The 16,635-nt window shown below is 41.7% G+C and overlaps 1 protein-coding gene across 4 annotated transcripts in view; it reads right to left on the bottom strand.

Annotated features, from left to right (window-relative positions):
* The window catches only part of LOC126474914 (UV-stimulated scaffold protein A-like), a 129,779-nt gene extending 126,187 nt beyond the window's left edge, over positions 1-3,592 (bottom strand). The window contains exons 1-2 of one of the 4 annotated variants that reach the window (XM_050102413.1): positions 3,330-3,592; positions 2,406-2,800 (exon numbers count right to left, since the gene is read on the bottom strand). In XM_050102413.1, coding sequence (XP_049958370.1) covers positions 2,406-2,527 — 122 coding nt within the window. In that variant the 5' untranslated portion in view covers positions 2,528-2,800; positions 3,330-3,592. Of the gene's footprint in view, positions 1-2,405; positions 3,214-3,329 lie in introns of those variants that run through there. The other 3 variants (XM_050102410.1, XM_050102412.1, XM_050102414.1) reach the window with 3 other exon arrangements.
* Positions 3,593-16,635: the final 13,043 nt, after the last annotated feature.

Here is a 16,635-nt window from a genome sequence, read left to right as displayed (position 1 = left end):
TCTAGCTTTCCTGACTTGGGTTTTCAATGGTTCCCTGAAGCAGCACAAGTGGAGCCTGGGAAGCTTTCACCGAAAAGACCACAGCCGACTTCTGTCCCATCCCCGCCTAATCCAATACAAGTTTGTACAAGTTTTGTATACACCAATGAGCCAAAACATTATAGCAACTGCCCACTACAAGTGTGAATGCCACATAGTGGCAGGTGACACACTAAGTAAAATATATAAGGGAAGCAGAGACGAATGGAGAAGCAGTCTAGTGACAATATGGTCACAAACAATGAAATCCAATGACATAAACGACTTTCAAAAAAAGGGCAAATTGTTATGACACAGCACTTTAGAACAAACATCTTTGAAACAGTGAAGATGGTCACCTCTTCGCATGATACTGTTGTGACCATTTCTCTAAACAGGTTAAACATTGATGAAACCACAAGTATGTGTACACAGTAAAATATGAGGTTCTGCAGTAGACAACCCCCTATGTGTTCCCATGTTGACCCAATGTAATCATCAATTAAGTTTGCAATGGGCATGGGATCATCAAGATTGGACTGTAGGTCAATGAAAACACATAACCTGGTTGGATGAATCAAGTTTCTTGTTATACCAAGTCACAAGATGAGAACACTATTGAGTGCCACCTGCATCCCTTCGTGCTTTTTGTCTTCCCCGATGGTGATGACATCTGCTATCAGATAACTGTCCTTCTCACAAGGCAAGAATCACACTAAAGTGGTTTGAGGAACACGACAGAGAATTCATGCAGATGTCTTGGCCACCAACATCATCTGAACTGAAACCAATGGAATGCATCAGATCTGTGCTCACAAATTGCCGTGATTTATTGGAATTAAATGACATCTGGCATCACATACATCCGGAATACTACCAAAAACTTGTTGAATCCATGCCATGCCAAATTACTGATTCATTGTGTTCCAAAGGAGGTCCAACAGCCTATTAATCAAGGGTCGTAATATTTTGGCTCAGCAGTATATGTGTACAATATACCTGTAATGTATCTGACACATCCGGGTACTATTGTGATTAATGATCAAAGCAAAATAAATAAAATAAAACATTCACATTTTTTAAGATATATGGAAATTATATAGCAACCACTATGGGCTATATTACTTTACACGCCATCTTTGATTCATCACAAAATCCTAAAATCCTACTGCTAACCCCAGCTTCTTTTCATTCCCTCTTTGGCAGACACATCTGGAATCTATTCTTCACACCTAGTAGACCAGTTGCCAAGGCATGTCATCCAAACCAGCAATGAAGATTCTGACAATTCCAGCTTGTATACACCTATTCCACATTTTCTACAAGTTGCCATTTCATTTCCCTTGCTGATGAAAAATAAGTCATTCTATTAGAGCACCTTTGAATTATGTTAAAACAGTCTGTAGTTTTTGTGGACAGCACTGGATACCTGTCTTTCTTGTCCTTATAACTGAACATGTGTTATATGCCCAACACAAACAGGTCAACCCCCTCCAATCACTGTCATTTTGGTGAGTGTGCCCAGTACTGTCCCAATAAGCATGACTGGAAATATAAGCAATTTTCTAGGCGTCACTGAGATTGCTCACTATCGGCAAGTTACCAAACTCGCTGGTGTGCCAACAATCTTGATGCTGAGGCTGGCCCAGATCCCTATTCTCTAAAATGCTAAATATCCCACCGCAGTTAAAAAAGTGGTTGCTGAAGCACATAAATACTGTACAATTACAGAAGACTGTCCCACACCTAGTTGACACACTACGAACTTCAAGGAACTTGAACCCTGCCAGAGGCAACTTAACACCCTGATATGTTCAGAATAATGTATTGCCGAGAGCATATGAATCTTAATAATGCTCTTGGTGCATCAAAAAAGTCCCCCTCCCCCCCCCCCCCCAGAAAAATTGAATGGTATGATACGCACAGTTCAAACAATTTGTCCTAGTACATTCACTCCCACATAGTGCCTAACGTCACGCTGTCTGAAACAGAACAAAATTTGCCCAGAAAGCTACAAGAAACACATAAAATCAGTTGGAGAAAACCATCTCTATACGAGACGTAAACCGTACTTCTAACAAGAGGTCAAAAATTAATTCACACCGCTGGAGCGCGGATTATTACAGCCTTGCACGGAAAAAATTATAGGTCTAATTACAAGTCTTTTGCTGTACGTCGATACAAAAAGAAATCTTAATCATCTATTACATTCGAACACACTATGTGGGCACGTCGTAAAACAGTGCAAGTGTGTAGCCCATTCTTTACATTTTGTGTGCATAGACCTAATATTGCTACCTCTTAATAACACGCCTGGTGATATTGTTGCCATACATTCCCTAGTCTTAAACAAACAAATGACTGACATAAAACTTGACAATACTCACTTGCATATCTGTTTAATTTTCTTAAGCTTTGATTCGTCCAATGTTTTCTGGCCACTGTGGGTTAATATTTCAACATTCTCGGCCAACTGTCCACACATATCACTGTCCAAGCGTTCTGCCATTGCACATATAATTTTGTTAATAACTATTAATGTTAGGCGCTTTCGTTTCTAATTATCTGACTGCTTGGTCATAGTTTTCTTTTAAGCAGGTTCCACTCGATTTGACTTATCTGTGACGTAATCTGAAAAATTGAGCACTCTTGAAGGTGTACTCATCCAGCAATTCCGTGCATATATGCAACGGCAATGTTGTAGTTGACAGTTCTTATACACATCTCAAATACAGAAAACTTGACTCTACGGTGGAACGAAACCGCACTTATTCGTCTCCTTCTCAAAATGCGAAACAGCCATAAATTATATATACATACATTGACAAAAAACCAACGATCAGTTTCGCCCACTGTTGAGCATGGAATTTACAAGAATGTCCTTTATGGATACATAACAAACAACGAAACAGTTATGGCAGGCACTTGTTTGATGTTTTGATAGCCAGGAAATATATTGTTGTCATTTGCTACGCGAAAAAAAGAATCATGATATATCTTGAGGTCGATTCACACAGAACGGAACGGAATACACCGTCACCATTAAAGTGGCGTATTCACACTAGAAATAAGTGAACTGAACGTAAGAATATATCACAGTTATGGAACTAGTAATGATAAAGTTTATTAATAGCCCATAGAACGGATGCTCTTCATCAGTTTTGCATGGTAAACTGCTGAGAAGTGAAACATTTCAAAACATCGACATTTCTTTGCTAAAGCAAATATGCACATTCACAAACCAACGATCAGTTTCGCCCACTGTTGAGCATGGAATTTACAAGAATGTCCTTTATGGATACATAACAAACAACGAAACAGTTATGGCAGGCACTTGTTTGATGTTTTGATAGCCAGGAAATATATTGTTGTCATTTGCTACGCGAAAAAAAGAATCATGATATATCTTGAGGTCGATTCACACAGAACGGAACGGAATACACCGTCACCATTAAAGTGGCGTATTCACACTAGAAATAAGTGAACTGAACGTAAGAATATATCACAGTTATGGAACTAGTAATGATAAAGTTTATTAATAGCCCATAGAACGGATGCTCTTCATCAGTTTTGCATGGTAAACTGCTGAGAAGTGAAACATTTCAAAACATCGACATTTCTTTGCTAAAGCAAATATGCACATTCACAAACGTCAAACAATATTTATAAGGGAATACAAACAGCCAATCGTTTACTCTATCCATTGTGTTTCCCTACATAGCATATTATGACAGAAACGACACTTTTATACTGCAGTTTTTTCACCTAAACAGGTTATTTGACGAATTGTGTTCTGTTAGTGTAAAATCTAAATTATTTTTCGCTTTCAGGTATGTGGTGCACGCAGTGTTTCTTACTGGCTAACGTGGTTGACATGCTGTGGATCGCCATTTGAAGCCCAACCACCCGCAGTTATTTGTTATTTGGAATTTATCATTTCTGGGAGATTCGTGAAATATGTTTATAATGTTTGTATATTCTGGAATATTCGATGTTCGTATAAATACAGCATTCTGTATATTCAGTGTCTGTATAAATCACTGACGACCCTGCTTTTGAGTTTCGACTTGTGGTTAGGATGTGACATTGTTTAAAATGTGCTTCATCATCGGGATTCCAATTAAGCAACGTAAAAGCCGCCGCCTACATGGACAGGAACCGAAATACAAGCAGTACATCGTTCCTACGATCTGTATATTCAGGAAACCAATGGATTCCTAGTTAACAGTAAGTCAGCTGCATCTCAGGCCTCAATCAGTGTTTTCTGGAGATGCTTGTCATGACCCAACGAAATGACTGAAAAAAATTCAATCTAATTGTCAAATACAACAGGTGGAATGACATGATATGTTTGCAAATGTGTACTTTTAATTGGACGGCAAGCCTAGCAATGGTTTACAACAAAAGGAGAAATTCAATAGCTGGGATAATTTCAGTCCAAACCGAAGGAAACTTTTGGCGACAATCGGCAGCAAGTCCACTTAGCGGAGGAACAATTGAAGAATAGGACCCATCGTCATGGGGAAATGACACTGTCTTACATACAGAATGGGGGACATAGAAGGAGCCTCCCCAAGGAATGTGTTAATGACACATTCAGGCTCCCCTGGGCAACAGCTTCAGCTGGATGATCCTTTCACTCCAAAAGCGAAACAAAAGGAATATGTATTTAACACAATGGACCTTTTCAAGTCCAAATAAGGCTATTATCTCTGCAAATATCGAGGGCATATCTGCATGCAAGGAAAAACTGTTGCAGGAACTATGTCAACAAAATGACTGTGATGTCCTATGCATACAGGAGACTGCAGAGATAGTTACCCAAACAGACCCAGAATTCAAAGCATGGGGCTTACTGCCAAAAGGCCACATTAACAATATGGGAGTGCAGTTTCTGTTAAGTGTGAAATCCAGGTCCAGTCAACTAATATAGCTGAGGAGAATGAAACTGAGATACTAAGAATTGAACTGAACAGCTACACTATTACCTCTGTGTATAAATCGCCACACACTGAAATTAAGACCAATGAGGTCTGCTCACTTGACACTGGAAAGATATACAGGGTGTCCGAAAAGTCTTTCCCTGATTACATAAATTGATAACTCAGGCTAGAAGTAAGATACAATTATGAAACTAGTGTCTAATTGTTTACAAACTATCAAAGTTTTTTTTCTGTTTTAGGTTCGCAGTACATAAGTAGTGGATGAGGTGCAGTGCCCAAGAAGCCATGTTAACCAATCAGGAGAAGACACAGTTTGTCATGTGGTACCATGAGACACGATCACCAACCACAGTCCAGAGACACTTCAAGACAACATTTGGAAGGAATCCACCTGATGTCAAGAGCATTAAAGCCTGGTATGAGAGGTTCAAGAACACAGGATCGGTTGCTGACCTTCCGAGGTCTGGTCGACCAAGAACCTCAGCAGACAGGGTGGAAGCTGTAAGGCAGTCTTTTCTGCGAAGTCCGAAGAAATCGGTGCGCACGGCCTCACGTGACTTACAGATGCCAAAAAGCTGTCTCCATGACATTTTACACAAACGTTTATTGTTTCATGCATACAAAGTGCAAATCGTTCAGGCCTTGTTGCCCAATGACAGTACATGTCGATATGACTTTGCAGTCGAAATGCTATCACGTATTGAGGACGATGATGGTTATCTCAGACGAATTGCCTTTTCCGACGAAGCGACCTTTTTTGTCAGTGGAGTAGTGAATCGCCATAATGTGCGCATTTGGGTTTCACATCCCCCTGGCGAGGTCATGGAGTGCACCAGAGGCAGTCTAAGGTGAATGTTTGGTGTGTGCTATTGCACGATCGAATTATCAGGCCATTCTTCTTCGCTGAGGCTACCATCACATCTGCAGTGTAACTGGACATGTTGCAACTGTATGCTGTTCCTCAGCTGCTTCAGTATCACCCCAATGTCTTGTTTCAGCAAGATGGTGCACAGCCTCATTGGGGTTTGGACGTCCGTGGCTACCTCGATATGACCTTTCCTGGGCAATGGATTGGTCGTGATGGGCCAACAGTTTGGCCTCCACACTCTCCTGACATAACCCCATTAGACTTCTTTTTATGGGGTTACGTCAAGGACGAGGTCTAACGAACACGTGTACCAGATCTTGAAACCTTGCGGCAACAGATAACCACAGTCGTTGAATCGATCCCTCCAGTGATGTTGGCTAATGTGTAGACGGAAATTGAATATCGCCTAGATGTGCTACGTGCTACCAAGGGAGCTCATGTGGAAGTTTACTGATGTGTGAAAAAAACTTTGATAGTTTGTAAACAATTAGACACCAGTTTCATATTTGTATCTTACTTCTAGCCTGAGTTATCAATTTATGTAATCAGGGAAAGACTTTTCGGACACCCTGTATTTTGTGGTTGGGGATTTCAGTGGCCACAGCAGAGTCTGGGGTACCCTGACAATGACAAGAATGGGGAGGCAGTGATCCAGTGGGGAGATGCTAATAGTCTAGTTCTCTTACATGATAATAAATTACCACCCCCCTTCAATAGTGCTAGAGGGCACAGAGGTTATAACCAAGATCTGATACTTGTGAGTAATCAGATAAACCACCAATGTGTGAAGTGAGTATGTCAATGTATCCCAAACATCCAACACTGGTCAGTTATGTATCAGGTTACTGCTTAGCCAGACCCCCTACCATCCTCCTGCAAATGCGAATACAAGTTTAAAAATGCTGACTAGGTCAAGTTTCAGAAATTACTGGATAATACTTTGGATACACTTATAACCAACCCAAGCTCATATGACAGATTTGTGGAAATTGTTAAAAAATGGTCATGACTGTCCATCCCCAGAGGTTGCAACACCATATCGAAGGTCTAACAACAACAATGAAAGCTCAACTGTAAAACTACCTAACACTCTTCTACGTCAATCCGCTGGGAGAAGGCACGATAGAGGCAGGGAATCAACTGATCACTTGCATATCAGAGCCCAAGAGAGAGAACTGGATCAAACTAATGGAGGAAATCGATAGAAGCAAAAGAAATTATGAAATGTGGAGGCTACTGAAGCACCCCAACAGTGATCCAGCTCACCCAAGAGCCTATGCCAACGTAACGGCAGACCAAACAACAACTCATCTCCTAAAGAATGGCAAGCCAATCAAATGCCCCCTAGAAATGGAACCGATATTAACCGAATAGAGGGCAATGAAACGACCATCTGTCCACCCCTTTTACCACATAAGAGCTGAATGATGCCATAAAGAAATGCAAATCATGGAGGGGTGCTGGATGACATCCTGACTGAGCAGATCAAACATTTCGACCTGACAGCAAAACAGCAGCTAATGGACATCTTTAACACCTGTCTACAACAGTGCAAAATTCGTAACATCTAGCGAAAAGCGAAGATCATAGTTATTCTTAAACTGGGTAAAGAAACCAGCAACCCAAAGAGCTATCGCCCAATCTTCTTGCTATCACATACATACAAAATTTTAAGAAGACTGATACAAAACTGCCTCACACTGGCCATGGAACCCGTCCTTATGCCATAACAAGCTGGATTCCATCCTGAAAAAAGTTGTACTGCACATGTGCTCTATCTAACTCAGCAAATTGAGGATGGTTTCGAAGGGGGCTTTGTAATGGGTGTTATTTTCATGACCTTATGTCTGCATACAACACCATTAATCTTTGACTCCTGATGTAGAAGGTATATGCTACAACTAAAGACATTAATCTTAAAAACGTAATTAGAAATCTGCTCCACAATCGGAGGTTCCTAGTGGAGTTACAGGGAAAATGAAGCAGATAGAGAAACCACAGGTCTGGCCTGCCACAGGGAACTGTGTTGGCATCTCTACTCTTCGACATCTACACCAATAATCAGCCCCTACCTTCGGGTACAAATAGCTACATCTACACAGATGACAGGGCAATTACATCACAAGGGAAAACGTTCAAGGAGGTGGAACACCGTCTTATCATGGCCCTAGATGTGCATTATCAAAACAATCAGTTGAAGCCAAAGCTAGAGAAAACACGAATATGTGCCTTCCACCTTTGGTACAAGCAGACTGACAGAAAACTACAGATTGAATGGAAGGGTAAGCTATTACAGCATTGCCCCAAACCCAAATACATAGGTATAACACTAGATAGGGCCCTAACATAAAAAAGGCTACCTTAACGCCAAACTAAAAGTTAGCAGAAGAAATAACATCATTAACAAGCTGATAAGCTCTAAATGGGGAGCCAAACCTACAGTCCTCAAAACCTCAGCAGTCGCCCCCTGTAACTCCAACAGAGAATATTTGTGCCTCCTTACGCAAAGCAAGTTGATGTCGTCCTGAAAGAGACAAGCAGGATCATCACTGGATGTCTGAAACCCACACTTCTGGACAAGATCCAGCACCTAACTGGCATCACCCCTCCAACCATCTGTAGAGAGACAGCAGCATTTAAAGAGAGACTTAAATCAGCAGAACTGGAATTCCACCACCTTTATAGTCTCCAACCAGCTCACATGTAATTAAAATCAAGGCAAAGTTTCCTGAGATCGACAGAAGATTATGAAGAACCTAAAACAAGAGTGATCCTTTGGGGGAAGACCTCATATCAAGGCCAGATGGAGCCGAAAGAGGAACTATCACCATGATGCGATGAAAACTGCAGAACCTGGAAAGCACTGAACAGACTACATACGAGCACCATAAGATTGAGAGATACACTCAATAAGTGGGGCTACCCCACAGACTCTAACTTCTGTGAATGCAGATTACTAGAAACCACGCTTCATATGTACACCTGTCCAGTGTGCCCCACCAAAGGCACATAGAGAACCTTATGGCAGCGAAGCCAGATGCAAATGATGTCTCCCATTTCTGCACACGAAATGTTAGCTTAAAATCATGATATGTATTTCCTATTTTTATACTTGATACACTGTAATCTTTACATAGCTTTGTATCTACTATTCTATATTGGGTTTCATTGTATACATTTTATGCAACTTGGTGATGCTTTTGACACACATACAGAAAGTTTTGTACCTATGTCACGTTATGAATACAGATATGACAAAAGCTGACAAAAGCTCGCACTTGATAAAATGAGGTGTGGAAAACATATATCAATCTGTTTGGGTAAAGGATGTCACAACAAGCAAGGAATTCATCAAGCAGTTCCAGAACAGAAAGAATCGATGAAATTAGTATGATCGAATGCCAAATATCGTCTCTATGGCATTTGTGGAAGACCGCATGACTTCACCTCCTTCATACACCAGGTGGTGAGAGAAGTGATACAGCACTTTATGGCAACGAGGAGTGTCAGACTGAGTAAGCAGGAGGTAGCAGCCATGAATTTCGCCCTGCTATGTCAAGAGGTACTAGAGGATGTTCAAGAAAATATAAATTGGTCTCTAACACCAATCTCCATCACCAGAGAAACCAGAGAAACCACCAGAACAGACTCTGAATGATTGCTAGAGACACCAAACGACAATCTAGCACCCAACCAATGAACATGCAACCAATTTTTAAACTAAGTGTAACGCTTTGTCGAAGAACAGACATTTAGAAGATAGAAAACAGTATGGTAGTTTGTTTCCACTAGGAACGACCTGGGCATGTTGTACACTACTGCAGGGAAAGAAGGCGATCGTTCGACGACTACTACACCGTCAGTCGTCAACCATGACAACATTTCTATTCATGCTCTTCAAATACAGACTATTTCAGCCGGCTTAGCGGGACAAAGGCCTTCACCACACCCTGGACCAGGTCGCTCTCCAACAGGCCACAACTGTTCCCCATCACCACACAGAGGTACCAGTCGCTCGCCAAGCTGCCGACTTCAGGAAGACTAAATGAGACGACCATCTATGTTAGTGAGACCAACACAGGTGCAAATCCTCCTTGGGCAGTCACCAAGGTTTCAAGAAATTTCATTGGGGGTGTCACTGAAGGTCAACCTGTCTGAGTGCTAGTGAACTCATTGGCTTTCTTTTCTGTAATGACAGATCATTATCAGCTAAGGAGGCTATGTTCCATGATGTGAAAGCGATTTTGCTGAAAGTTGCAAATGGGAAATACATCCAATTGACAGGAATATATATTGTAAGAATAACTATCGATGACACAACATAGCCCTTGGAATTTGTCATTTTAACAGAATGTAATCATAACGTTATTCCCGGATTGGATTCTTGCAGGCATTGCAAGCAATCATAGACTGTGGAAGATCAGAATTCCAGACTGACAAAACTATTCCCACTAGCACATATAACAAACAAAAAAGACTTCTCTGTCCAGTCATTTGCCATTGAAGATGTTACTCTGCCGTCATCACCAAAATAAGTTCCATTCCTCAGTCAAGATGCTCAGTTAAATTGTGAAGCTTTTCTAGACTGTAAAAGCTACTCAGACTTACAAAAGAAATCTACATGACAGATTGTCACAATCGTCACGATCATAAGCGCTGTAGGTCGTCAAGAAGAATCTGTCGCAACCAACTACAAGTCATCCCTTAAAGTCTGTGTGTAGGTACAGCTAAACCATTCCAGAAAGGGCAGTTTATTAACATCAATGAAGACCCATGCTCCGCTACCACTACACACAATGCAGGAGAGGAAGCTACTATCATATTCCAATAGAACGTGGCCTGACTGAGGAACAAACTCGGCGCGTGATAGCCATTCTATGTCATTTTTAGGATGCTTTCAAATCCAGAATGGAGAAAAGAGAGACCAAGTGGCCCCTGCTAAAACATCATATCAACAACAGGGATCATCCACCAATTATCCAGGGCTCATATGGAGTGCCAGCTGCTGAACGACGGATAATCTGAGAGGAACTGGAAAAAATGCCGCAAGATAATATTATTGAACTTCAGAGAGTTCTTGGTCCTATCCTGTAGTTCTTGTGTAGAAGACAGATGGTACTTGGTATTCCTGCATCGACTGCACAAATTCCTGAAGAAAGATGTCTATCCAGTCCCATGCACTGATAACACCCCAAACTCCTTGAAATGAGCAAAGTATTTCTCAACTATGGACACGCAGCTGGCTGCTGGCAAATTGAGGCTGATGAGGATCAAGGGGAAAAGGCTTCATAACTCATTATGTCCACTATGAGTTTAAAGTTATGTTGTATGCAGATTGTAATGTTCCAGCCACTTTTGTAAGTATGATGGACAACATACTTTGACATCTTAAATGGACCACATATTTTTGCCTTCTGGATGACATCGTAATTTATTTGAAGACATTTGAAGAACAGCTAAGCCAGCAGTAGATGTGTATTATTTATTCTATGCCTACATCCAAAATGAGCCATTTTCAATACGATTCTGGGCAATTTATAGAAATTTATCATCGAAATATATCAGTGCCTATGCTGTTCAAAACAGTGGCACCTGACAAGAACGACCACTTTGGGTGCAACCTGATTTTGATGCACTGACATCTGATCAGTGATCAAAATGATTAGACTGACAATAGTAATTAGACACCCAGATAATCAGCATATTGTTGAATGAATCTAACGTACCTATTATGCCTATTTTATATACTGACAATGATGTTACCTACAATAGTTACATTGATGACAGTGACGTGTTAGTGATGATGTGGGGTTATTAACATATAGATGAAACCGAAGTAAAATATAACATATTGATTATGATGACATATTGATGAAAATGCCAACATAATGCGACATACAGACGTATACAGTATGTGTAACATAGAGTAAAATATGATATATAAATTACGATTAATTCTACTTCTAACAAGAGAAGGACAATTAACATACAGAAAGTGATTCAAATGTACCCATAGTAAACTATAATTTACTTAATGGTATCTTGTTTCATTCTACTGTATATATTTCATGATTACAAAACTTGTTTGTTCAATAATAGTAAATTACATAGAACAATGAATTTAATTGGCATTGGTTAAGTAAAATTTGCCTTACACATTCTTTGTCATTTCCTGCAGTTTCAGCACTCCATCGAATATTTAACTGACGGTCAAATCGAATCAGATTACCTACTTTTTCGATATTTTCACCCGTTTTTGATGCTGAAGGGCGTCTCGAGTGTGAGTTGCCTTCAACGTTTTCTAGGCCATCTTGGAAACACTTGAACTAGTAAAAAACTCACATAAGCAATAAACAGTCTTTACCATAACTTCTCTTATTAAAAGATGTGTTACAGTAGCAGTCTTTCCAAGTTTCACGTGAAACTTCGTGTCAGTTCGTTGCTCTGTTATTGCATTTATCATTTTTCTGACAAAAAAAAAACTGCTCCAATACAAACAAAGGCCATGAGCACACTAATTTACCTACAGACCCCAGAAATGCCGCGTTCTACTGCGAAGACTTCACACTTCACAGTTATTGGTCATTTATCTTTTGCACATGCATACTTACTCTGAGACAGCATCAGTCCCATTATATTATAGCGACACATTGTAGATCGTTAGTGCAACCTATTCTTGAGTACTGTTCGATTGTTTGGGACTCCACCAAGTCAGATTGAAGGAAGACATCGAAGCAATATAGAGGGAGGCTGCTAGCTTTGTTACCAGTAGGTACAAACAATATGCAAATGTTATGAGATTCTTCTGTAACTGAGATGGGAATCCTGGAGAGAAGGCAACGTTCTTTTCAAGGAACACTAGTGCGAAAATTTAGAGAACCGGCATTTTTGGCCAACTGCAGAACGATTCTGCTGCCATCAACGTACATTTTTCGTAGGAACCATGAAGATAAGATCCAAGAAACTAGGACTCATACAGAGACTTTTTGCCATAGCTCTATTTCCGAGTGGATCAGGAGAGTAAGTGACTAGTAATGGTACAAGGTACTCTCAGCCACGCACCGTATGGTGGTTTGCGGACTATATATGTAGACATAGATGCAGATATGTAAATTATTGGCAATTAACTTTTGTGGTAACTTGCATCGCGTGTACAAAATGCCAATACCAGCATTAGAATCTGAATTTGTCAGGGATGTTTTTCGTTTAATACATTTATGTTTCACTTTGTGGTCTTGTGCATCGTTTGCGTCGTTGTCATCGCTGGATATGGGGTATTATTGTTCATTCAGTTGTTATATCAGGGTAGTGTAAGTGTGATGCAATATTTGATACGTGAAAAGAAGGTTGAAGTGTTCAGTAGTGGAGGACCGAAAGCAAACGCTGAACGAGTCATGCTATGAGAGGCAACTGGTTAACAAGCTTCCTGTAGGAAGTATATAAATTTATCCTTAATGAATAGACAAGTGAATTAAAGAGCTTTCTGCAGACATATGAACACTGTGCGAGAGTTCAGTATCCCAGGCAGGAAACGTGCACTTTGGTAATCAATGGTTAACTGGTCAAGTCACAAATCCTGAATTGCTCACCAAACTGATAATGGAAGTGTTCATGCACCATAGTGGAAAATATCAAAAGTAATGTAGAGCACGATGTGGAAAACCACCAGAAAAATGACGAACTGTGGTCAAACCTGGCGATTCAAAACAAGGCACAAAACACCAAGAATGATAAATTGTTGAGGGCAACGGAAGAGCAGGGGACTCTACTAGAAAGGCAAGGTGACGTGTTGGAAAAACATAATGCCAAATTGGAAATACAAACCATGGAACAGTTTAAGAAGACCCAGGAAGTTTTGGAGGAACATGGGAAGCAAACTGAAGGATGTGTCGTTGACCTCGAAAAGGAAAGTAAGGGGCGCTGCTGTCAGGTTGTGAGAGTCTATTTAGAAGGTAGAATCGGTATTAGAAGAGCACCACACCACCGACGCAGATTTGCAAGTGAAGTGCAGATCACAATGAGTGAAACTGAGATTCTGATGAATATTATAGATGAAATCAGACTAAATCTGAAGTTGATTGAGTAGTCGCGAGAAGCGGAAAGATGAGGCAGGTATTCTGGATGATATGCTATGAAATCTGACAGAAACGTAAGAAGCACTAGGCAGAAAATACATGTGAGAGGGATGAGAAAAATGATGGTAGTCATTGCACTACACAGACACTCAAGACAAATGATTGCAACAAAGAAAATATCAAAGAGGAAACTGTATGCAGAGAATATATAAACAAACAGAAAATAAGTTATTTTTCAGAGCAGTCCGGTAACCTAAACCCAAAAATCTGGATCAGTCACTTCAACAGCATATTGCCATCATCGTAGTAGCATGCTCAAACAATTAGTTACATATGTGCACACCTTAATGGAGAACCAGCTACAACTATGAGAATTAGGGCAGATGCATGCCGTATTTATGATGCATTTCGTTAGGAGTACTTGGAAGAATACTGGCTGCAGGTAGAGCAGGATGGAGAGGAAAGGGACCTACTCATGCTACCAAAGTACCTAAACAACGAATGTAACAGTCCAGGAGCGTATTTTAAAAGTATGTTTTTGAGAAACGACACCGATTACGAATCGTTTATCGCAAAGAATATTATACAACTCTGTTTTGTGTAACAACCATAACGAGTGAGGAGAGAAATCGTATTAGCCGGCATAGGCGTGTATGACGAATGTATATTTCATCAACTAATGGGGAAATTAGGATTCAAGGAGTGAATGAGAAAATGTGATCTTCCATACGCGAATTATTAAGTGTTTAGAGCATCTGAAGCAGACGTCTGTATGAAGGAAGGGACAATTTGGTGATAAATGTATGAGAGATTTGGAAAGTTTGTTAGTTGCGAGTGATATCAAAATGCATGTGTTGAATGTATTAGTTTGAGTATTAGATGTACAAGCTGCATGTGCTGTATAAAGGTTTCCGTACTAGGAATGTGGGTGTTTTGCATGATGAAGTAGAGTGGTGCTGAAGTGAGACTCTGCATACTTTGCCTTTGTGGAATTATGGACAGTCTAACATATAATTAAAACACAAGATCGGGTGATGTACTGGAGAAAGTTACAATTTTTACGCATCAAAAAGTTCGACAAAGTGATTGTGCCAAGGTCGCACTGTACCGGGAAATGTAAAATACAGATGTGAGGTAGCACTCAACCAGTCGAAATTTGTGTTGTAAGTTACAGTTGCGAGGTCGCACTGTGTAAGGAAGACTTGTTTCATTCTTTTTCGTTATTTGTCAGACACAAGGTAGCGCCATAAACAAGAAATGTGACGTAAATGTGACCTGTAGCAGAGTCGCTCTGTGCCATAACCATAGGTCAAATGATTTACCAGTCGCTAGATCACTCCATATGCAAATGAAGTTAATAGAAACGAGGTAATTATTAAGTATGGTTAGTGATTTGGAGAGTTACGGATGTGAAGTCATGCCAAGCTAGGAACTTTTAATATCTAGATGGTAGATGTGATAATTCATGAGAAAGTGCATACATACAAAATTCAGAGTGTGCAAGAGTCTTCTGTGCTTTGTGTTGTGTTGGCAGAAGAGCCAACACCGTGTTACTAGTGGAGGCCGAAATGCACGCGTTTTAGCTCACGCAGCCTGTCGTGAGGAGGGAAGAACTATACTGACCTGAGGTCTGGAACATAACAAGGAATTAGAATTCAGAAAGCGGACGTAATTAGTTTGATACTTAACTTTAATCCATTAATGATGAACGTCGCGCTAGCAAAGTCGGCTGTACAACTGGGGCGAGTGCTAGGGAGTCTCTCTCGACTAGGCCTGCCGTGTGGCGGCGCTCGGTCTGCAATCACTGATAGTGGCGACACGCGAGTCCGACGTATTCTAACGGACCGCGGCCGATTTAAAGGCTACCACCTAGCAAGTATGGTGTCTGGCGGTGACACCACATTCCTCCCCCGCAAATCGGCGTACGGTTGTGGTATAAGGCCTCCGTCCGCCATGTTGAGGTATGCGACGAGGTGGGGAGCCTAACAACAGGCGAGGCTGTGCCACCCGCACCCTGCCATTCGGACCGCAGGGAGCTAGGGAACGCCTGAAAACCTACTCCAGAGTGCACGCCAACATGTGGTGTATGCGCCCTTAGAGAGACAGCAGGGGCCGAAGGGTCGACCTCCATCGGGCCGGGGCACCCGACGGGCGAAGACGACAAATGGTCTGGAGCGGGCAAGAGTTCCATGTCGGATTACAACTGGTCCCGGGGAGTGATTGGCGGCGCGTGACCCAGGAAGACGCCCGGCGACTGCAGCGACGCGTCCACTGTGGGCGTCGCCGGCGGGAGAACAGGCGGCGGCGGCGGCGTGTCGCCATGGGACAAAATGGAAGGCAGCGTCGGTAACACCTGGGGCTGAGGCGAGTCAGTAGATGGGTCCCCGGGACGCTGACCGGACGGCACCGTCGCTGAAAGCAGACGGGGAGTGGCAGATCCCGTGCGACGACAGAGGCGCAGCTGATTGAGATGCCGGCGCACCTCACCAGAGGCACCCAAAACCAGATACATAGCGCGTCCGAGGCAGCGAAGAATGCGCTCTTCGAACCAACGCCGTGAACCTCGATAGTGGCGGTAGTAGACAACGTCGCCTGGGGCAAAAGCAGGTGTCTGCCGCTGCACAGCTACCGGATGCGGCGGATGTAGCAAAGACATCAAGGTGCGCTGATGGCGACCGTGGAGCAACTCAGCCAGCGAGCGATCATCTCGGGGCTGAGAGCGATACGAGGA

This window comes from Schistocerca serialis, chromosome 4, assembly GCF_023864345.2.
Source record: "Schistocerca serialis cubense isolate TAMUIC-IGC-003099 chromosome 4, iqSchSeri2.2, whole genome shotgun sequence".
In the NCBI taxonomy this organism is placed as follows: domain Eukaryota; kingdom Metazoa; phylum Arthropoda; class Insecta; order Orthoptera; family Acrididae; genus Schistocerca; species Schistocerca serialis.
This window is presented reverse-complemented; position numbering and strand designations above follow the sequence as displayed.